Genomic DNA, 24,219 nt, shown 5'->3' with positions numbered 1-24,219 from the left:
CGGGTTCCCCGTGGACGCCCGCTCTTCTGATTAACAAAAGCGAATGACCGAGTCAACTCTACTGGGTTTCGGGACCCAGCTGTGCTTTCGTCGACTGTTCAGTGTTAACGCGACGCTCGGCGTTTGATAAACGTTGATGATCTAGGCCAGCATTGATTACATACGCTACTGTTATTATCACTCTGTTTTCCGATAGTTTGATTTTGCGTCACTGCAATGCTTCAATCCCGCCGGTCACCGCTAATAATATCACTATTGTTTTTAATCAAAATGATCTGAAAAAAAAAAAAACAAAGGATTTTTATTTTTATTTTTTAAAAACGCTTTTGAAATAAAAAAAATATTTATTGTGATGAAAATTAACATTGTCCTTGTATTTTGTCTGAAATTTATATTTCAGATTTTATTCTTTAATTTGACCAATGTACCTTAATTTTAAAAATCCATTAGTCGAGTCACTAGTTCAAGGGTAAGGTGCAAGTTGCAACTTCAAATACGCAGAGCTTTTGTAAATCTTCTGCAAACGCTCATCATGTGTTATAGCATTAAATTGTTAACGCTAGGTATTGCTTTGAAGTGTTTGTTGATTATGCATCGAAATCATTTGCTAGCAATGTACGTAATTTCACTAACAGAAGTTTGTTGCTTCAGTATAGGAATAATAATGGCTACTTGGTTGAATTCTCGCAGTCTACTAATAACAGGCTCACCCCCCCCTCTCTCTCTTTCAGGTTACGACAGCCTTGAGGGAAGCTGGACTGGAATCATCGAATCTCATTGTTGGAATTGATTTCACTAAAAGCAATGAATGGACAGGTAAGTGCAAGTGAAGTAATCACATCTTCGATTTGTACCATAAAATTTGTGTTTTACTTTATCAGTTATTCAGGAATTTGGACTTTGAGACTTCCATGAAGTTAAAATTAAGTATTCAGGGTTGAAAAACCAATCTTTAGAAACCTAAGGGGGCGGCAATCTAATAATATAGCAGAATGGTTCAATTATAACCTCGTGTTTTCTGTTCCTTTGAATTGGTTTGTCTCTCATGGATGTCAATTGTTGATTTTCATTTTGAAGGCAAAGTCTCGTTCAACAATCGTAGCCTTCATGCCATCGGAGACACACCTAATCCATATGAGAAAGCCATCTCTATTATTGGAAAGACGATGGCTCCTTTTGATGAAGACAACTTAATTCCTTGTTTTGGCTTTGGTGATGGTAGGTTCAGTGGAAGCAATGTTGTTTCTAGTTTTGCACCTTATAACTCATCTGTTGAATTGATATTTCTTTTTATCTATACAGCCACCACTCATGATCAAGAGGTGTTTAGCTTTCACAGTGATCATTCACCTTGCCATGGTTTTGAAGAAGTCTTGGCATGCTACAAAAAGATTGTTCCAAACTTGCGACTTTCAGGTTTGTTCCTTGCTTAGTTGATGTTGGAATTTGGTCCTTTATCAATTCCTTGGTTTTCTTAATTAGACCCATGGTTGAACACTACTTCTACAAAGATTCTTGTGTTTTACTTATTTCTCGAGGAGCCACAAAAATCTTCACCGATATATGTTTTGGTTTAAGGGCCGACTTCGTACGGACCGGTGATTGAGGCTGCAATTGACATTGTGGAAAAAAGTAAAGGCCAATATCATGTATTGCTCATCATTGCAGATGGCCAGGTCTGAATTCAAAACCCTCTCTCCTTTTCTGCATGCTTGCATATGTTTGATTCTGTATGGATGGATGCATATGTAATCAAAGTAATAACCTCTTTTTCTGTGAAGGTCACAAGAAGTGTGGATACAGGCGATGGAGAAATGAGTCCACAAGAGGAGCAAACAATCAAGGCAATTGTCGATGCAAGGTCGAGCCTTGCAGATAAATGCAAATCATTTAAACTTGCTTAGACTAACATTCATAGAAAATATAACCTAGTGTCATACTATAACTTTCATCTAATTAAAATGACAAACTTAGGTTCTTATTAGAACTATCACTTTCTTAGAGCGCTTTGGGTGCCAGCCCATTTACATTTGGTGTTATGCTGGTTATGGAAAAGGGTTGCTAATCATTAGCAGCTGCTTGATAAACTTACTTTTCATTGCCACTAGAATGGCCATGACATTCCACTTTACAGACTACTATACTTGACCTGCTATTGTTACATGACTTGCCTAGATAGATGTACATGACTTCAGCAGTTGCATAAAAAGAAGGTGGTCACCTGATGGCTGTCTTTATTTATTGAGAGGTGATCCCATTCACTTGTAAACTATCAAATGAATCATACGGGGTTAACAATCTACTTTTAGATCCTAGTAAGTATACAGAATATCTTGCGTCATAACCAGATTGTTATCCAGTTATTTGTTTGTGTCATGCCAGCTCGATATTGCATTTGCATGTGAAAAACACTCAAAAGTCCACACAGAACATCCAGGATGCAGAATGATTGCTTCATGTTCTCCTCCACAGTCAGTTATTCATAACTTTATTGCAACTGAGTTTACCTGTTTTGTGTTCCCTAACATGCCAGTCAGCCTGTATCAACAGTAAGTGGATGTAAAGTTGAATCTAATGATTTTCATCATCGGATTCTAACAATGCCAGAAAATGGAGTGGTTTTTATTCTGAAATGTGTTGCCATTTCTTTTATGAAAAGCAATCACAATGTGTAACCTTATAATATTCTTAAACAGTGCATACCCACTTTCGATAATTCTTGTTGGAGTTGGGGATGGGCCTTGGGAAGACATGAAGAGATTTGATGACAAAATCCCAGCACGTGAATTTGACAATTTTCAGGTATAGTGATAGCAAAATGAATGTTAAGTTCGAATGCCATCCAACATTCTGATCCAATTTAATATACGTTTTAAGTTCGAATGCCATCCAACATTCTGATTTAATTTAATATACGTTCTAGACTCTATCAACATGTTTTTGAATTGTGTGCAGTTCGTTAATTTCACTGCAATTATGTCAAAAAATGCAACCATCTCCGAGAAAGAAACAGCTTTTGCTCTAGCTGCTCTGATGGAGATTCCCCTCCAGTATAAAGCAGCTGTTGAGTTTGGTATTATCGGGTAGGTTGATAAACGTGTTTATTCACTGCTCCATTTTTTTAGCACAACAGCATTGCCAGCATTTGAAAACTTTTTGAAAATTTCAAAATAAAGGCCTTCAGCAGGGGAGCCAATTCTAAAACTGGTCAGCACGTCTTAGCTCTGAATCTGGGTATGGAAAAAATTGGTTGGCTTGTCCTTTCAATTTCAATGAGAAAACAGCAATGGAAGGATTTCCATTTTTACGTTTCCCAGAATTCCTAATGCACTGGCCACTTTGTTCTGCATACCATCCATTTGCTTTTACGTGTTGTCTCATATATTTAAATGGCCTTTGGAGAAAAGACGTTCTACGGGACAAGCAAAGAAAATCGTACCACGCCCTCCTCCAGTTCCGTATTCTCGTCGTCCGGTGCTAGGTCGTGAACCAACCCATGTTTCTTCTCCGGTCTTGGATGAAAGAACCCAGGTTTGAAAATAATCTCGTGTAATGCTGTCTTTTTGTCTGGAATATAGTCTATAATTTATAACTTTGAAATATGTGTTTTTCAATCTTTCAATTTGATTATAGGCATGCCCTATTTGTCTGACTAATGGAAAGGACTTGGCCTTCGCCTGTGGGCACATGGTGAGCTGCCACCTAAACATTGCCATCTTTGTTTTTTCTTAACCTTTTTGTTACGTTACTAATACCGTTGCTTGGTTGTAGACTTGTAGAGATTGTGGATCAAGAGTATCCAGTTGCCCTATATGCCGCCGGCCAATCACCAGCCGTATCAGGCTGTTTGCTTAACAACTGGATCAAGGGGATTGTATCTTGAACTGTACGTGGTTCTCTTGCTTTCTTTTTAGTGCGTGTTTGTGCGTGCGCATGAGCGTGTGTTTGACTGTTAAGGCAGAGTCAGATTTCTTCGCTCTGTATCTTGTTCTGTTTCTAAAGTTGATGCAGAACTTCTTTGTACGGTTAAGAATGATGTATATATTTGCTGTGCTGCAAAATTTAGCTTGTGGAATCACTTCATCTCTAAGTAATTTAGAATATAATTTACGGCTTTGGGAAGCGATTCGCCAAGTCAAAAGCCGCCCCTGCACGGCTTTAACCTCCTCCTCGACTCCAGCACTGCAGTTAGCCCCCGGGTTACACTGATCATCTGCAAATTAAAGGGGTTGCAAGGGCTTTTCAAAAGGGAAACAGCTGCTCATTAGCAAAATTGACCCGAAGTTAAGAATATGCCCAGATGCTTTTAGCCCGAAGTTGTATGAATTTCTGTCTCAATCAACTTCCCTGCCATCATTGAACTTTAAAATTAACAGGACTTGAATTAAGCAATGTGAGAAATTCATCAATGACTTGCTTTTCGTTCTGATGCGATTACGAGGATTCCTATTATCATACCTGTCTGCTTAAACTATGGTATCCAGCGATAAAAACTTATAAATGATACACTTGTGCATAAAACATGTCACTTCTTCCCAAGCCTCGTTTGCCAGGCATGGAATCAAGCTTAGGCACTAACATCATCTTTTCCATGAACTACCAAGAAACTGCAAATAGCTGAGAGGCATTTTGGGTTCAAGATGCAAAACCAAAAGCAAATCAGAAACATTATAATATGAAATACATTGTTGTCATTCCCAGTGGGTATGAAAAAACCCATACCAAAGCAGAAATATTCCAAATAAAACACAGGCTACAAGCTGTTGCGTAACAAGACGAAAAGGGACCATTTTGCATTTCTTGTGCTGCTATGACATTAATATACCAAATATGGAAAGGATCACATCAGCAAGAACCATCAACTAATCTGCTTCCCTTGATCGTTATCAAGTTTCAGCTCCTTGTCCGCTTCAATGTTATTCCGCTTGGGTATTGACTGAATCCTTACATATGGTTTCTGTCTCGCCTCTTAGAGCAGCTACATAGCGATCGTTTGTATCTTCTTTCCGCTGCAGCTCGCCAAGGTATTCATTCTGCCAGTCTCTCTCGATTAACTTTACCCATCATCTGATTGAGAAATTCGAGCAAACAAAATTTGTCAACATGTACTTCCATTTGAAGATGAAAAAGGTGATAATTATTAACCATGACCCAAGATTCTGGGGCAATCTTAACTCTAGGATATGAGACAGAAATTAAAGAGGAACTAACCTCAGTATCTAAAGCAGTTACTCTGAGGTCACTACCATGCACTTTCATTCCTGTGATTACCAGAAGATGACTTCAGTTAGAAGCGGCTTACTTGTGAAATCCATCTGCCATGTATTGAAATCTGGAAGCTTAACCAAGATGAAAAGTATCCAGTTACTAGTTTGCAACTCTATGCTTATTGAGGTATCCCTCATAAGCTTTACCCCCCTTCCATTCTTCTGATTAACATACTTTTCATATATTATTTTCTAGCATTCGATGCTAAACTACTTGTAAATATAGCATCAGAGTCGAAGTCAGATTCTTAAAATAACCAAGTTAACAAAAGAATCAGGAATTAAAATATGTCAATAATCACAAACAGTAGGGCATGCCCAAAAATCCGCAGATCCAACGTTTTTATAGAGAAAATCAACGGTGATTCAAGATATATATGTAACGTGAGTCCAAGGGAATCGGGACGGGCGTTCTGACGGAGTCGCGAAATACCCAATCACACCTGGAACGACACCGCATAATGTCGCGAATGTGAGGGAGAGTGGCTTTCAGGCCCATAGGCCCAGAAGCGTGATTTAGTTTGGGCCCGTATTTTCTCTAGATTTTTCTTGGTATTTTTGGGCACGGTATAATGGGCAGCAAACATCTCACCTAACTTATGGGCCAGAATTGTTGGATTTTTATCACTTTTAGGCTAACCCAGTATATTGAAAACTATAGGAAAATTAGAAATTAATGTCCAAATGACATTCGTGCCCTCAGGAACTGTAGGAAACCCAGCAGCTACACCATGAAAGCGACACCTCGTATAGTTGTATACGTGTAATGGAAGAAGAATCTGAACATTTGCCCTTTGATTGCACAAACTAAAATGGAAGCTAGATTTAGAGCCGACATCTTGGAACCCCTTTCTCTTTATTCTTTATGGATCGCTAACTGCCATCTCTCTACTGTTACAATCCACCAATACATCGCATCCGGGCATCGATCCGTGATCTCTTAACTATCTGCTTTATTTCACTTGGTAATAGAAAATTAATAAATATAAATGACACATCCATGGAAATATCCCATTAGTAAAATTAATAAAGTTGATGAAGATTATAATGATGAAATCAACATAAAAGATTATAATGGATATTATGATACTAAAATTAAAAAAAGCAATTTAGATTAATTTATACAACATATATGTGTAATGCTATAAACTATAAAATAATATTTTTGAATAAAATTAATTTTAATATAATGGAAATAACATTTATTTATTATTAAATCACAAGAAAATATTTATTTTAGGTGATATTTATTATTACACAAAGAATTTTTGTTATTATTTTTTGTGTGCTACTGTAATTTTAATTATTTATAGGATGAATACACAAGGAATACATAAATAATTTGGCAATAAAAACTATTTTGCACTGATGAAAATACCGACGGGCCTATAAAATACAACAAATACAACGATTGTTGGAATTTTTTTATTTTCTCTTATTAATATGCTTAGCTAATTTATTTGTTGGTGTTAACAAACAATTTTTAATTTCATGAAAAATAAAAATAATAAAAAATAAACAAGATAACAACCATTATAAATTAAAAAAATAAAAATAGCAAAGATAATAGTTATGATAAATGAATAGTTTTTAATGTGAAATATTAATACCACATATCCTTTAATGTGTTCATACTAACCTCCTATGATCATTTCACAAATGGTTTTAGCATTGAAAATCTAGTTAAATCAACATAATTGAAAATATTTTATTGACATAAATTGAAATAAAATCAACTAGTTTGTAACAATCTAATTTAAGTTATTTTGTATTTTTAGTTTTAAAAATTTTAGATAGTCTTTAATAAAAGAAAGATTCTGTTGATTTTTTTAAAACATGAATAATTTACGATACCTTATCCTTTAATTTATATAGATATCTAGACAATAGTCAGTAACATGTTGTATGAACAAAATCACTATTGGTTCTTTTAGCACTGTTTCTGACAATCACGAGTCATAAGATGACGACCTATAACAGGCACCTGAGACATGGATCTCCTCCTCCTTCAACGTCACTATTTTAGATTAATTGTATTTGAATTTATAAATATTTAAATTTGTAATAAATACTTGAATTTTATATATTTTTTTATTTTTATTGTTTCTGTTTAATAGATTTTTTAAAAATATATATTTTTAAATCATTACTGACAGGGTTACCGATGGACATAATTTGTCGGTTTATTATAAAATGTTGAAAAATAATTACGTTAAATATTATTATTATTATTATTTAATCACTGACATAATAATATACGGTCTGAAGGTTACATATCAAATTCATTGATTGAATGATATATAATTTTTTTTTTTGTATGATGAGCGATGGAAATACCGACACAATAAAACAAGTAAAGTTTTTTTTTACATGCTTTACCCTTAATAAATGTATCTATAAATTTTTTATTGATATACCATAAATTAATGATAAAAGTTTTTCTGATATATTATTTCTATTCATGAGGATGTCGATAAAATTTTGTTAATAAATCTAAAAACTCGGGTACTTAATTAGATCTAGATCGATCGTGTGAAAGGTTTCCGGACTTTAGAGTCCATTTAACATGATAACACTACTGTCTATCACTCTTGAGAAAGGAAAAAACAACTAAAATAAAGAAAGACAACTATACTAATAAAGAATGAATCGAACCCATGTGGTATATGGCAACCTACGTAACTGTTTATGAGAATCAAAATGTGGGTACTGCAACTTCTGGTTAGAAGTTGGTGGATCAAGTTGCTTTTTCCTTTTCTCTTACATGTAGGAGCGTCTAGCTAGCTACCATATTTTTGCAATCCCATTGGTGAAAAAGAAGAATTCGGAATCTCTTTTATGCCAATCAAAAGCTTCTTGTTCATGCATGTTAATTCACATACAAGGTTGATAAGGTTCTTAATTAAGTGAAGCTAGCTACTATATCTATGTTATAATACGTGATGAATATTGTGGAGTGTGGCTGGTAAAGAATGCAAAAGGATCTTTTGGCAAAGGACCCTTGAAACCCTACATCTCTCTCTTTCTCAATCTAACTGGGTCGCACAAAAATTAATTCAAATTATATCCACCTTTGAGCGTAAGAACCATATGGACCTGTCCACACAAGAGAAAAGGAACTCTCATCAAAGTTAGTAGCTTACGTTTTTATAATAAAAACTACCGGTTTTCTCCGGCTCGTTGTGTTTTAATTATTATCCGGTGTGCTGGACTTCAAATTAAACCAGAGAGACATTTGGGTTTGGTCATCTTAGTTAGCTTGCGTGCATGCTATAATTTACTGATCATGTATATTTCGATTTCACGGTCGGAAGACCTTTTTCATGGCGCCGATCAAAACTAGCTTGCCGATTATATATAGTATTGCCGTGCTTAAAATGATAAGCTGTGGAGCCAAGAGTGAGTGTGTGTGTGTGTGCATGCAAATCAAACCCTTGCGCTATGTATTTTGATCGATCATGCTTCTGCATCAATGGGGGAAATAATTAGAACCACAGGCGTACATCGATCGATGATATTGCGGTGGAGTTTGAGAGAAAAGAGAGAGATTAGACAGCAGTCAAAGATTTTGGGTCTGTAATCATTAAAGTTGGGAGGATGTCTTTACTTGTCTGGAAATGATATTTTAAGGAAAGGAAAGGAATCAAAGCGGGAGGTGAATAGAAACAGAATAGAACAGTAAAGGACAAGTAGTTTGGATGGCAGGAAAAGAAAGCGAAAAATAACAAAAAGAAAAAGAGAGTCTAGGGCTCCAGGCTGTGACGGTGTGCCAGGTAGATTTTCTATTATGGGCCCCCTTCAAGTCACCAACTGTTGAATGATAAAAGCGTTCCTTTCTATCCGGGTATAAAAGAAGGCCAGAGAATTTACATATGGGCCCATCTTATGGCCCATAAAATTCCCACATTGCTTACGTTAAACTGAAGGCATGCACCCACATGTGGACCAACGAAAGTAAAATTTAGAAATTTAAAAGAACGCTCACAGGTCGAATCGTGTCTTCCCCACCTTGATAATCCAAATCTGTGCTATTTTACGCATTCCAGACAAAGATCGACGATGGTTTCGCCGGCTTGACATCTTTGATTTACTCCCTTTTCCCAAAATATTGAATCTTTCAATTCCTTCGCTTTATTTTAATCTTGTTCTTGATCTGAATCAAATTTGATCCTGTATATCAATATGCTTGCTGTTTTCGGAGATGATTTTTGCATTAGACACTTTACCAACTAGCCTACTTTCCCCCCACTTTGACAGTTTGACGTGAACGTAGAGATTTCAGGTGATAATTTTAGACATTTACTTGTTAATTAATTAGGGATAGATTCCTAGCTCTCTCATTTGGGAAAGACTTTTCGCTCCACCCATTTCCCTTTGGGCCATAACGCAAAATATACAGGCTTGTCATTATTTCTAATTTTGATCATCATCAACAGTTGTTATTAATCAGGATGCATGAAGAAAAGCTTGGATATCAGTCGTATTTTTAACTACAAGTGTACTGAATTCATTATTAATTACACACACACACACACACACAAATATACCTTTGCCTTTCAACAAGAGTAATGCCATCTTTTAAGAATCGATTCTTGTACATTAGCACTAATCTTTCGTGACCTTTTCTTATGTAGCACTCCTACGTTTTTTTAAAAGATAAATTATTAAATATCATAACCATTCATTTCATTACAGTTTTAAATATTTTAAAATGAAATCTAAAAGTATAATATTGATTGAGAATTATGGGACGACACCTCAATCTCCATGAAAGTATACATTTTGGACCTAAATTAATGTTGAAATATTTTAATTATATCTTTCAAGTTAAGGCTTATTTTGCACCAAAGACATACCTTGCATCATCGTAAATTATGTTTTATCTCTACAATTTGTCTCTTGCGTTATCCTGTTTTCAACGATTCACCTTATTTGTTTCTTAAATGGCATGACTCCTATTTTTGAGACTGTATTTCCACCTTTAATTGGATCATTACATTTCTCTGGCCCCTTCACTATTGGATATGTCACATCGAGGATTGTATTATCACTTTGATAATTTTATTTTGTAACTATCATACTTGAGGTCCAGAAAACGACAAAATTCCGCTAATCTTCTCAGACTAAGAAGCTGCTAGGTCCTAAAAGCATCAACAGGAAACTTTGCCCCTCATTCTTCGAGAATCAGAAAGATTTTTTTCAAGTTTGAATTTGTTCATTTGGAATCTGATCAATTATTGTCTTTGTGTTTGATCTAAGTACCGTTATCATTAATATAGAAAATCCTTTTGAAAAATTCATTTTGTTGATATTTCAAGGTAAAGTTTTTTCACACATGTTAATGAAAATTGAATATGCTATAAAAAAATAATTTTAAAAATTTTGGAGGTCAAGAAGCATTTTTAATTTTTTTTCTTGAACAATAAATATTGATAAAAAAGAGTGGAGCGAAAAAAATAATATGAACTTACCTGTTTAATCTTAATAGGATTCTCAAGATATTTGCATGATAAATACATAACACCTATCAAAAGTTTAAAATAGGTTAATTTTGAAAAATACTTTCTGAATTTTTCAGGGCATTTAAAAAATATAAAAAATACTTTCTGACTTCAACAAGCTTTGTCATTATTTATGAAAGCGAATTAAATTCTCCTTGGCATGTATAAGAAAGTTAGTTTAAAATATCAAAAAAATGATTTTTTTTAAAGGTTGTTTTTTAATACTAAGGTTATGTTTGTTTCCCGGAAAACAGTTTCAGGGAAACTACTTTCCAAACTTTCCTGTGTTTGTTTGTTATTAGAAAAGTTGGTCAACGAAAAACATTTTTCGGTTAACAAAAAACACTTTTCAGTCAATGGAAAACACTTTCCAGTCAACGAAAAACACTTTCTGGTCAACAAAAATATTTTTTAGTAAAAAAAAAAAATTTGCTTAATTTTCAGGAAAGTGTTTTCCTTTTTAGCTGTGTTTGTTTTCTGGAAAGTGGTTTTCGAGAAAACACTTTTCAAACTTTCTTGTGTTTGTTTTGCGGAAAGTGATTTCTCGGAAATCACTTTCCAAACTTTCTTGTGTTTTGGAATTCACTTTCCCTGAAATTCACTTTTTCGGAATTCACTTTCCAAAAAGAAACAACTTTCCTGCAATTTTTTTAATACTAACAGTCAAGTCAAAATGAGGAACGATATTTATCCAAAATGTGATAGTTTTGAAAAAAAAATTAATATTGACTATTCAGCCCTAAACAAATATTTATTAAATTGATAATATAAAAATGTGCAATAAATCAACGACATTAAAAGATGTCATTAAACATTAAATTAGTTAATTCGTATGCTACCAAGCATGCTATACTACAAATCCAGATGTTGATTTTCGACACAAGGCCAGTGGAATCCCATCATCAGTTCTGAAATATCTTCATCGACGGTTCCCTGTTTTTTTTTTTTTTTGAGAGAGAGAGAGAGATTTCACGGCTGAATCTCTCTCAGTTTCCGGCTGCACCACTCACGAGATTTAAGATTACTATTAAACAAATCATTGATTCAATAAGAATAAATAAAGAAATGAATACTTCAAGAAACTTACAGGAACTACACTGTATGTGGCCAAGGCAGCAGAGAACATGAGTTGTTCATCACGTTGCTTTTTGGTAAATGGCACATGATCATCCTATTCCCGATCAGATTCTCTTGAGCTACAGACTGAGTGCTAGGCCTCTCTTTTTATCTAGCCAGGTCGCCTTTGCATGGCAGCACGACAAGTGTACAAGGGCGAGATTGCAAAACTAATATATCAATTATAAACACACATTAACAACGATAACTAACATCATTATACTATTATTCTACACATAATAAACAATTAATACTCCCTCCAATAAAGAACTTTCTATATATTATACAATAATGTGATTATTACACACAGTACTGTTTATTAAAATAAGAAAGGGGAGGAGGCCTAGTATTGCGTGTTGTAGGCTATGGGCGGTTTAGTTGGCCCACGCATCCTCTCGCGGGGTCCTCTGATTCTTGTTAGTTTGTGAGCAGACAAAAGCAGGGAAGCTGCTTATCCTCCTTGATGTTTTCACACTGAACCTCACTCACAGAATCTCCAAAAGCCGAAGGACTTCTTGCTGTATAATATCCCGAATTCATTTTATCAACATAAATACCCCTTCGTTTACATCATAATATTCCTCTCCTAAATTAACTAAAAACATTTTTCTGATAGGTGTATCTAGGAAGGGACAAAAAAATCTAGTGTATCAAGGAAGGGACAGGGGAATTAGTTAAAGATGTCAGGTCTGGTCTCTTGAGTCAATGGCAGCAACGTAATACATAGAGAAGTCGAAGGGCTAATTATCTTTACCGTCTCTGTCATAACAAAACAGTGGCCTATATAGTTCGATGTCGTACAAGCCAGTTTAGTACTAACATGGTATCCTCGATCTAGAAGTTCTCGATCAATTGGGCCACTATTCCCTCCTCCCCCCAACACCTCCTCTCTTCGATCATTGTCACCACAGCAATGGCGCCCGTGAGCCTCCCTCCCGGATTTAGGTTCCATCCAACCGATGAAGAGCTTGTGATTTACTATCTTGATAGAAAAATCAACGGCCGCACAATTGAGCTTGAAATTATCCCGGAGGTTGATCTCTATAAATGTGAGCCATGGGACTTACCAGGTACATGTTTTACATATGTAATTAATTATTTTCCATGCTTACATAAATAATATTTAGTATCACCTGTATATGTTCTTATGTATGCTCTTAGTGTTCTTTCTGACAACCTTTTTTGTGATAATTCGATCAACAGATAAGTCGTTTTTACCAAGCAAAGATTTGGAGTGGTATTTCTTAAGCCCTAGGGATAAGAAGTACCCTAATGGTTCAAGAACCAACAGGGCAACAAAAGCTGGTTACTGGAAAGCCACAGGGAAAGACAGACCAGTGAACTCTCAAAAGCGGCCCGTTGGCATGAAGAAGACATTGGTGTACTATAGAGGTAGAGCTCCCCATGGCATTAGAACGAACTGGGTAATGCATGAGTATCGCTTGATCGACTCATTGTGTGGCGCTGCACCGTCAAGTTTAAAGGTATATATTGTACTTTCACTACTGGCTGCTTGCGGCACAATTTTCATTTGATCAAGTAGAGGGACACAGATTCAACCCATTGCATAATTAATGTTCAGAAATATCATGTAGGTGAACTAATTAATTATGAACATCGAGCCATGCATCATGATGAAGTTGGATCTGCCCCATCTGGTGGTTTTGGTGGCATTCATATATATGTAGACCAGTAGTAAAAGGCTATTAGGGTTTACAAAAAGACAAATAAATGCGTTTGATTGTCTGTTTTGTGTAGAAGATAGTGATGAACTTTCAATAGGAATTACACGCGGCTGCAAGAGAGTTTTTGGTCTCATAGGAAATCTTAGCAACAATGACAGATCGATGTAAATTGAGAGTTTTTTTTTAGGGGTATGTTATGTTCATCTTTCAGATGCGGGTAGAATTAATTAATATTAATATTAATTTCAGTGCTCCATGTAGCTTCTTCCAGTTCAAATTATTAAAAAATTTAGAAACAATTTTGAATGCATTTTCAAGAGCATATTAATTATATACAGGGAGCAGTAGCACGGTTCAAATTAAGCCAGGACTTTATGTAGTCAAGCGAGGAAAAACCATCATGGATTATGCTTCTTTACATGACAGATATGCAAACACAAATATGGAGCAGATCCTGTCACATTTAGTCATTGCTCTTGTTTTCATACACCAACATATCATTTTAGATCTTCCTTTGCCTGCTAAATGTTCTCTCTCTTTAATAAAGAATACCTTATCATCAACATATATGATGATGAAAGAGTCTTTGTTTCATGACTTTAGATGTACTTACATTATCTTTGTTTTGTTTCTTGTTTCCTTTTCTGCTCTTTGTGATCTTGCTTTTACAGATCTTTGTACACCTCTCTTTAACAAATTTATGTTTATTTTGGCACCACAGGATTCCTACGCATTATGCCGTGTTTTCAAGAAAACAATACATATTCCAAAAAAGAAAGAAGAAAAAAATAACGGGAATGAAGAGAAGGATGCAGCGTGGGTCTCAGAAGAACAGTTATTAGGGGATGACACAACCGGTATTGAAAGTTCTAAAGGGAGAGAAGCTGAAGATGAAAACTTCAACAATGACTATTGTAAATTTCCATGTGAAACATCTTCCTCGGATGTCACTCAAGGGACTCCAATTGAAACTGCAATAGCCGATGATTTACAAGCTCCGTTTCCCTCAGATGAAGCCAACAGTTCGGCTAGCCTTTATTCAATGGGCGTGGATTTCTCGTCAAATCTAATACAGGTACAATTAGCAAGGTTCCTTTTACACATTAATTTAATTTTTTTATGGTTTGATCTGCTGGTAACTAGTTAATGTCTGTCCTAGAATTAGTAATTATTTAGTTAACTGCACGTATACACACACACACACACACACGTCTAAGTGTGTGGCATATATACACACACACACGTCTAAGTGTGTGGCATGGAAGGATAATAAAAAAAACATTAGGTTATTGATGGTATGGGCCATACCAAGATTCACATGCAATAATCATCTTCTCCGAGTCATCCTTTTCTGATCATGACATGATCATCTCTTTTGCCAAAACCACATTTCCAGCAATATTCTGCCTTGATGCGAAAGCTTCATGTTCACACCATGGGAAATACCACGTGGTTGTGTTTCACGCAGGGAACGAAAGTACAATCCTCGGGCCAGTATGTGTTGGAAATGGCCCACAACACAAGCCCTTGAGTTTTTTCTTTCTTTTGATCTAAGTTAAAGCAACAAAAGTTGGAAGCAATGAAGCTCCCTGTCTTTTCCTAAAGCTTCCTTCTAAAAATCTCTCAAGCACTGACTCAAATTAGCTTTTTTTTCACCATCTCCAATAACTTCTTTTGACTGACTAGAACATAATTCAAAGTTCAAACATCTTTCTTCCTGATTTTTCTCTCTGGGTCTACTATATGTGACACCACAAACATCACCATTTCCAATGCATATGTTCCCCCATTTGAGTCACATTTTGAAAAAAATTGCAGTTCGAAACATGTTGCTAGGTTTACTGTTTTAATTAATTTTCAAAAGGAGTTGCTTTTTCCAACTCCCCTCTGAACTCTCTCTCCCCCCCCCTCGTTTTCTGGGTACGAGACCAATTATTAATCACACGACATGCTGTGGATGCAGGACATGCAGATGCACAACTGCTCAAGCTTGCATTATCAATTTCCGTTCCCACCTTTAGAACTTGAGGATTTCCCACAGATTAGTATCCCCGAGAGTATGAAGCCATCGAAGCCTGAAATAATCGACGACTACATGATGTACAAGGATTGCATGAACGGAACACTAGAAGAGATCTTCTCTTTATGTTCCTCCCAAGACAACTCCAATACTGTACTCCCCATGCAAGACTAAGAGCCACTAATTAGGATGACCACAAAGTAACAAATATTTTTTTTTTGTTAATGTTCCTTACAGATATTGTATCACTACTAGAATTCATTTGACTGCACAAAGGTAGGATATATTGTGACGGGCTGCATAAAAAAGAAGAGAAAAATGGGGATTATTTTGCCAACCACATGATCAGGTTATACACGTACTTCATTATACAAGGATGGGTCAAGGCATGCCATCGTTTCCTTTTCTGTTTTTATCTTTCGTTTTTTTTTTCCATACAATTGTTGAAACTTCTCGGCCAGCTTTGAAAATAGACTGGAAAAGGAAATTCGTGTCTCTGTTTCACTGTGGAATTATAATCAACTGTTTCTGCCAAAGTAAAAGCACAAAAGATTTCTCTGTTATAAAGAAACCGTGATATCATGGTGTGAGCCCATAATGCTCACACAGTAACTTAGGGGACTCCATATTAATTTTACACTGGTGAGAACTGATGATGATCGCGTTGCTTATTCAGCCAAAATAAAAAATAATAGTCCCAACTCCCGATGCCGAGTGGAAAATTTAACTGCTTGGATATGTAACGGCAAAAAAAGAAAAGAAAAAAGCCTTGGGTAAAATGTCGAAAGGGCAAAGATATTGGACGTAGGAGGTTGGAGGCTCTTATCATTATCATGTATTTTCTTTGAAACCCACGGATTAATGTAGGTCCACCAGAATGGGAGTAGCTTCGGCTACAAGTTGAGGAAGTTAATTTCCAAACATTTTTAATATATTTTTATTCGGTTTGAGAAGAAGAATATAGTTTTAATGCATAGAAACACCACATGACAGTAGCAAGGAAAGTAAGATTGTTTGCAAAATATTGAGGTCCCCCATGCTACCAGATAGGCGCACTGAAGGAGCAGTAAATAAACCATAAAATCAAGGGCCTTTCAGGTTTTGTATTTTCGAAATATTTGATAAAATTGTTCGGTGAAAAAAACACGATAGAGAATTTCAGAACAAATTATTCGAGTGCCGTCACTGTTTTTTTTTTTTTTTACTCTTAGAAATGTAATTCCGAAAATCCAAGCGGTATTTCAAGAAAATTAACATAAATAAAGGAAGAACCGAATGAATGGTCATCGCCCAGGTCAGTAGAGCAAGATTTGTTTGGATGGGGACGGAGGCTGCTGGTAGAGTCCCATGGGCCATGGCCATGCGGACTGCTTCCGCCTTCAAGCCGATGGGAACCAGAAAAGAAAGAGAATTGAATGGGCTGGGTCTAGTAAACGAGTAAATGGGCTTTTAGATACGGGCCCATTTGGTAACTTTCGTACCACAATCATCACGGGCTAGGTAATTAGAATGGACCCATCAGGAAGTGGCCGGGGGCGAGTTGAAGGCCCAATTAATTAGCCGACTAGGTAATGGACTTCAAATTATTTATATCTAAGGGCGTTAATGTAAAACAAAGAAGGGAAGAGGGCTAAATATGCACCAGATGATTATGCTGACATTTTATGGGAAAAGTTTGATGTTGTCTGTCTAGGAGATTCAACTGCATAATTAGATTAATTCTTTGTTTTAGTGAGCCAATACCACATACATAACGCTCTTATTAGCAATGAAGAAAAGCATTATTGATATACCACATACTCTTATTAGCAATGAAGAAAAGCATTATGTTACGCCCACAATATATATATATATATAAGAATAATGTTGCTCATGATATCCCTTTTCTTGAAATTTAAATTGAAATTCAACTAATTCTCAAGGTTTGTGCATTTTCTCAACTTCAATTTGAACTTCTTCTTTTTTCATGTCACTGTGATTTATTTTGGCTATTAATTCTATGATCTTTTTAATTATAAAAAAAATTGAACTTTTAATTTGTTTGAATTAAACTCTGCATCTTTTATTTTTATTCCACTCTTTGTAAATTTCAAATTTATCATTAAGATTTATGAAATATCATAATTTAATTCAAAATATAAGAATGAAAAAATTGGAGTTTTAAAAAATAATTAAAGAAAGACATTTTTTTTCAATTTAAAAAATATGATAAAAAGGTATATTTTTTATTAACACGGTACTTGACAATACAAGATTAAGTTTAACTTATAATTAATATGATAGAAAATACTTTTTAATAAGAAGTGTCAACCATCACCATCTCCGTCTCCTATACACTCTCAAATTATATTTGTACTTTTTTTTTCCAGTTCTCTGTTAGAATCTTGACTAAGAATTCTAAAAAAGAAATGAAATCTCTTATTTACCTTTTCTAACCTAAATGTTTTTTTTTTAATTTTTCTTTTTTTCGACTGACCTACTTAATCTCATGTTATCTAAAACTAACGTTTCATTCATATAAATTTTAGTATTTGTCTCAGTTAATTCATACTAGATAATATATATAAAAGGAAAAATTGAAAATATAAAAACAAAATTGATGGATGAACACCAACAAAGAGGCAAACTCCAGGACTAGGCTTAATCAAAATTTTCTCATAGCATCAAAACTCACGGGATGGTGGAGAACATGCGTTTGGGGAAAATTAATTAAGGCGATGGCTATCTATGATTACTTAACATCTAAGAGCACCTTCCCAATTTAGATGAATAATGGAATTGATTGGTATCACAAATAACTTCACTCCCCAATTTTTAGCGAGAAATGGAAGCGTTTTTTTCTTTTCAAATATTTGGGATGCACAACCTGAGCAAAACCTACTATCTATTACCGTAGCGCTAGTTACATAAACGCATATGGTGGCCTAAAAGTTCCATGAAAAATCATCCATGGAGCTAAGATCACGACACATTGAACCAGGAAATAATGTGGAGTCGACCAACTCAAGATCATAGCTAGAGGTGCCAAATGAAGCATCCATATTAACATGAACTCCTTTATTCTTATCAACGATTTGTGTGTCACAAATCTTGTTCAGCTGGTTTTCTTGATCCTGTGGTCGCATGCTTTCGAATAATTTTGCGGCTTCAAAGGGCTCAACAATGTTACTACAACTCCAAAAGCAATCTTCATCTAGGAGACCAAACCCAGTTGGGTTCACCGAAGTCGAAGATGAAGGGGAAACGAGTGAGTTCTCAATGGATGACACGCAAGGAAAAAGGGAGGAATCATAAGAATTTTGAGTATTTACATTCCAAATGACACTAGGGTTATCATAGCAAGAGGTGGGCAAGGGTAAGCCGGTTGTTGTTTGAAGCAACGAAGGTCGAGTGCTGCCATTAGTAGGATAAGGGGAAGCTAGTGTTAGAATAGGAGGGTTTATCTTCATGGAAACATCTTTCATCTTTGAATCCCTGGAGATAATTGAGAAGGGTTGGTGGTTAGATGGTGATGTATTGCATGCAACCTTATTAGCTGCCCTCTGGTGAGAAGGAATCAAGTTGTGAGTTTTTGGGTCCAAGCCTTGTGCCATGAGCTTTTTCTTTATGCTTGAGTTCCAGAAATTCTTCACCTCATTATCTGTCCTTCCTGGGAGATGTTTTGATATCTGAGACCATCTGTTACAAGAATAAAGTTCTTGTAATCAAAATGCAGTGAAAGAATATATAGGCTAATTAGTAATTGTTCTACTTTATTCATGTGTCATCGATCTAGTGATCTACTGTCCCAATCTTTAGAAACAATGTTTCATTTATTTATTTTAATTTCTACCTTTTTATACACTTCCTTATTTAGAATCCTTACCTGTTACCCAAAATTCTATGAGCATCTATGATGACCTGCTCTTCTACTGCAGAAAAGCAACCCCTCTTGAGTTCTGGTCTCAAGTAGTTCAGCCATCTCAACCGGCAACTCTTACCACACCTTTTTAAACCTGCAAGCACAAAGCAAGTGTGCGTCAAAAATAGATCAGATAGCTTGATTTTGATTTCTAATGCAAGCTAAAAATAAAAGGTGGTATTAACACACACACACATTTATACCTGCAAATTTAGGGAAACTCTTACCACACCTTTTTAAACCTGCAAGCACAAAGCAAGTGTGCGTCAAAAATAGATCAGATAGCTTGATTTTGGTTTCTAATGCATGCTAAAAACAAAAGGTGGTATTAACACACACAAAAACACACATTTATACCTGCAAATTTAGGGACAGAGCTCCAGCTTCCATGACCATGAGCAGCGATATATTTGATAAGCTTCTCGTCTTCTTCAGGAGACCACAGGCCTCTTTTAACTTTCGGTTTGCTGCAGCACCTATGGCCCATCTCTATTCTCCACTCCCTTCTTCAGCTGATTCAACTAGCTACTCCTGCATCCTTCAATTAGCTAGCTAGCTCAACATAAAATGTTGAGGAATTAATCCCATCACTACTCTCACCTGAAAGATCTCAATTTATATCCGATATGTTTGATTAGTACTGGCCAGCATACAAGGGTTTTTTAAAGATTAATATGGGTATCTTCTAATAATTTTTAAAAAATAAAATTTAATTAGATAAGTTACACAATTAAACACTAAGTTTTTTTGAGTTAGGCACGACATGTCCTTACATCTACCCAACCCAGAGCAAGTAAGGTGGAGGAGAAGAAAATACGGTGACTGACAAGTGCATGAATTTCCAAGCAATACAGGCCAGGTGGCACAACATTCTGTATGGAGGGCAGTCCCATTAAATGCGCCTAGTTAATGCATTTTGTTGTGTTAACTTTTTGGGAGATTGATCAAGCGGTCCATTTCCTGGTATTAAGACTTTGTTTGGTCAGATGAGTTAAGTTAGTGACTCAATAATTCGAGATTTGGTTAGTTGATTTTTTTTATTATAAATTAAATTTATTTCTCGGATTTACCCATGTATAGTTCTGGTATTTTCTTAGCATATAATATTGATTTGAAGTGCGCGAAGAGTGCTTAGTCAATGCATTTTGTTGCGTTAACTTTTTGGGAGATCGATCAAGCGGTCCATTTCCTAGTATCAAGACTTTGTTTGGTCAGATGAGTTAATTTACTGACTCAATAACTCGAGATTTGGTTAGTTGATTTTTTTATTAAAATTTGTTTTTTATTATAAATTAAATTTATTTCTCGATTTACTCATGTATATATAGTTCTGGTATTTTCTTAGTATATAATATTGATTTGAAGTGCGCGAAGATCCCTGCACTAGGCATGCGGGCCTCTTCCTCTAATTAATTAGAATAGGCACGAGGCAAAGTAGCAGAAGGCGTCTCCTTGATTGTTCAGTTTACGTTTCTAATGACGTGGATTCTCGTTGCCTAATTTTATTCATCATCATCATATCTTGCATCTAAATATACGAAGAAGAATTCAGCAAAAACCCTAAAAGCAAACGAATTGGAAATGTGCTGGAATTCAAACTTAAGGTGCACTCATGAGCACTGGGTCTAATTGAGTGCGTTGGTGTCAACTGCTCTCCCATCATTTCGTTACAGTTCATTGAGCCCAAAAAAAGAAGAGAACATGTTATTTCAAGAAGCTACCTTTTCTAATGATTTGCCTTTCCTGGGCCGACATTATCTCTGCCCAATGAGTAGTGGTTGAGTGGGTTCTTACAATAAGACTAGTAAGCGTTGTTATTGGCATTGTGTAGCTCCGTTGATTACATTATTTTTTTTAAAATTAAAAATGTATTTTTGTCGATGGATTTTATATGCCTAGTAAATGAAAAACAGGTTCTTATAAATAAAAATAAATAAATTATTTTATTTTTTATAATAAAAAAATTAAGCTGATGTTTTTTTCATTATTCGATTTTATTAAGTCAATCCTCTATATTTTTTTTATTTTTTAATCTATAAATAATCTACCAAATCATAAACGTTTTTTTAAATTTATTTTTTTAGTTTTTTAATCTTTTAAATTTTATTTTTATTTATTTTGTTTTGAATAATTTTTGAAATTGTTTTTTTTACAAATTTAATCATATTCAAGTTTTTCTTTCAAATTTTATTCTCATTCTATTTCTTATTTTTTTGTGCTCTTGCAAGTTTTTTTATTAATATTTTTTAACAAGTTCATTATTTAAAATTAAATTGATTAACATTTAAATTTCTTAATGGAAATCAAGTCTAGAATTTAATGAAAAGCAAGTTATATAATTTAGACTAGGTTTAAGAGGTTTATCTAAACTTTTTTATCTGTTTTAAAAGCTCCTGTTTTTTTCTTCTTCTTCTTTTTTTTTTAGATTTGTTTTTTATTAGATTAGTACTTGGCTACGTGATTTCTCAGATGGTTTAAATTTGTTTTTTTTTTATTTTTTTATCTAGTTTTTTAATAATTTATTTATTATTGTTGTATTTTTTGTATTTTTTAGATTACCACTTGAAAATAAATTTTAAATTTTAGCTCCCTATAAATTATTTTTATAATTTGCCCCCTCCTAACCTAAGATCCTGGCTCCGTCCCTTCTCTTCACTTCCCCCGGCCCTAAAAATGCTCTCTTGGCTGTCACCCAGCTATCTTCCAAATTATTAACACATAACCTTAAAAAAATAATAAAATAAATATAGAGCATTAATCCATAAAAAAAAAAGTTATTATATCGTGTTATGATCAATCCCTTAAGGGATTAGCCTAGTTGGTTTGTAAGTTTATCTTTTACATTATTAATTATCTAGATAGAAATTACTAATAACGCCACTAATTAGAGGTAGCTTGATTGTTTCAAGTAATTTATCGACTCAAGAAATATGCTGTCCAGGAAACTTTAATTAGTAAGCATTGATTATTCGTGACATGGCCTTGCTAATTTTCTAAAAATTAATGCTTTTCTTGTAACAATGATTAGTAATTTTTCCAAGCAAATAACTCCAGCAAGAATGCTGTTTTATTGTTTTCTTGGCCATCGTTACTCCTTTTTAATATATATAATCCCTTGCTCTCGCTGTTGATTGATGAAATAAACTTAACAACGATGTGCATGAACTGAGGTCTAGAACCTTGTAGGCAACTTATCTACTGTTTGATCAGACAGAAAAATAGTATTAAATTCAGGAATATATTGTCGATCGAGTGCTGGCGAATGGGCTGTGTAGTAGTTTATAGGCAAAAATAACAGTTTTTTCAAACCTTGTGCTCAATAAAGCTTTGCAAATGAAGTGTTGCTGTGGGCAAAGAAGATTCCACCTCAAAGATCAACCTCCTCTATACTTTAAAGAAAGCTAAGCACGTTAGTCTTCAATGACTTGACTGATTTGCTTTTACGAGTTGTATAAGATTTCGATCATCAAGACTGAATCAAATATCGTGCATTAATGGAGCCAGTTTGGCACGCAAGAAAAGAGATGAGAGATTTTATCGAAAATGATGTACAGTGCGTATAAGATCAGCATTTAATGGTAAATGAAGGAGTGGGAGGGAGATTTGCAGAGGTAGGACCAATTTTCTGTTCGTTCATTCACTGTTTTTCAAAAAGAAATCATCAGCTACCATCTTAGTTTTTCTTGAAATTTTATCGTAAGAACCCATTACTGAGCTAAGATTCTGGTAAAATAAGTAATATTTTTCTCAATTTATACTCTTTTTAGAGAAATCTCTATTTATGATGGCAAGCGCCACTGCTGCAAGAAAACTATTTTTTATTCTTCGATGTCTTTTATTTATTTATTATTATTATTCCAGTGTATTATGATTACTGTGTAAACTATTTCTATATATAATTTAGTTTACGTTGTTATTAATTAGTTTTAACTAAATATTTTTAATATGTTAACAATATATTTATTGAAATTCCAGTGTATTATAATTCATATTTTTTGACCTAGGATATAAAATTTTCGAGTATCTTGTTATAAAAATTGCTTTTCATTTATTTTTGATAGCATTTCAGGTTGATTTTCGGTTATTCTCCTTTTACACACATAAAATATGACAGCGACAAATAAAAAAGAAAAAAAAGGATTCCATTTTAGATGTTTATTATTTTTTAAGATGTTTTATTTTATTTTATTTAAAAATAATTATAATTTTAAATATTTTTTTATAATTTTTTTTATTTTAATGTTAAAAATAAATTTTAAAGACTAAAATATATTATTTTAAAATATAAAAAATACTTCCAAACAATACTCTAATCCGCATGGTTTAAATGTGAACGCGGAAGCCCACGTACCCGCGCCCCCAATTCCGTGACTAATTAGTTTCGGACTTCGGAGCAAGCCCGTGGCAGATGAAATAATGGCCCAATAGAGCAAGGCCTGTGTATAGAGGACTTGAAAAGAGGCAAATTAACATGTAATCAAATTAAATTAGCATCGGCCTAGGTTTAGTGGACCTAGATCTTGAAGCCTCATGACACCTCATTCTCCACGAGTATTGTATTTTAAATTACTCTTTATTTAAAAATTTATCAAAATAATTTTTTTAATATTAAAATATAAAAAATATAAAAAAATTAAAAAAATTAATGTATATTATTAATTATAAATATCAAGACCAGCTTATGCTGAGGAAGTTTTAAAATTAATAACTAGATAACTCTAAAATTGGT

At 34.4% G+C, this 24,219-nt stretch overlaps 3 protein-coding genes and 1 long non-coding RNA gene across 8 annotated transcripts in view; 2 read left to right on the top strand and 2 right to left on the bottom strand.

The window, feature by feature from the left end:
* Positions 1-4,126, top strand: part of RGLG4 (Ca(2)-dependent phospholipid-binding protein (Copine) family) — a 7,245-nt gene extending 3,119 nt beyond the window's left edge. For all 5 annotated transcript variants that reach the window (XM_011015991.1, XM_011015970.1, XM_011015998.1 and 2 more), the window contains exons 3-12: positions 732-816; positions 1,078-1,218; positions 1,303-1,416; positions 1,579-1,676; positions 1,782-1,861; positions 2,697-2,802; positions 2,956-3,083; positions 3,408-3,531; positions 3,634-3,690; positions 3,772-4,126. In XM_011015991.1, the coding sequence (XP_011014293.1) occupies positions 732-816; positions 1,078-1,218; positions 1,303-1,416; positions 1,579-1,676; positions 1,782-1,861; positions 2,697-2,802; positions 2,956-3,083; positions 3,408-3,531; positions 3,634-3,690; positions 3,772-3,855 (1,017 nt within the window). In that variant the 3' untranslated portion in view covers positions 3,856-4,126. The remainder of the gene's footprint in view (positions 1-731; positions 817-1,077; positions 1,219-1,302; positions 1,417-1,578; positions 1,677-1,781; positions 1,862-2,696; positions 2,803-2,955; positions 3,084-3,407; positions 3,532-3,633; positions 3,691-3,771) is intronic.
* A 518-nt stretch (positions 4,127-4,644) lies between these two features.
* LOC105118097 (uncharacterized) lies at positions 4,645-5,647 on the bottom strand. The gene is made up of 2 exons (XR_840886.1): positions 5,212-5,647; positions 4,645-5,067 (listed from the first exon to the last, which is right to left on the bottom strand). It is a non-coding gene; the product is annotated as an uncharacterized LOC105118097 (long non-coding RNA).
* A 7,070-nt stretch (positions 5,648-12,717) lies between these two features.
* LOC105118061 (NAC transcription factor 29-like) lies at positions 12,718-16,125 on the top strand. Its single transcript, XM_011015924.1, has 4 exons — positions 12,718-12,954; positions 13,088-13,368; positions 14,291-14,644; positions 15,533-16,125. Exons 1-4 carry the CDS (start codon positions 12,798-12,800, stop codon positions 15,761-15,763), a joined length of 1,023 nt encoding a protein of 340 aa, XP_011014226.1. The 5' UTR covers positions 12,718-12,797; the 3' UTR covers positions 15,764-16,125.
* Positions 16,126-18,503: 2,378 nt separating this feature from the next.
* LOC105118068 (myb-related protein 330-like) lies at positions 18,504-20,051 on the bottom strand. Its single transcript, XM_011015936.1, has 3 exons — positions 19,848-20,051; positions 19,455-19,584; positions 18,504-19,267 (listed from the first exon to the last, which is right to left on the bottom strand). Exons 1-3 carry the CDS (start codon positions 19,975-19,977, stop codon positions 18,514-18,516), a joined length of 1,014 nt encoding a protein of 337 aa, XP_011014238.1. The 5' UTR covers positions 19,978-20,051; the 3' UTR covers positions 18,504-18,513.
* Positions 20,052-24,219: the final 4,168 nt, after the last annotated feature.

Source organism: Populus euphratica, unplaced genomic scaffold, assembly GCF_000495115.2.
Source record: "Populus euphratica unplaced genomic scaffold, PopEup_1.0 scaffold5.1, whole genome shotgun sequence".
Classification (NCBI taxonomy): Eukaryota; Viridiplantae; Streptophyta; class Magnoliopsida; order Malpighiales; family Salicaceae; genus Populus; species Populus euphratica.
The sequence above is the reverse complement of the archived record's forward strand: the minus strand, read 5'-3'. Positions and strand labels throughout refer to the sequence as shown.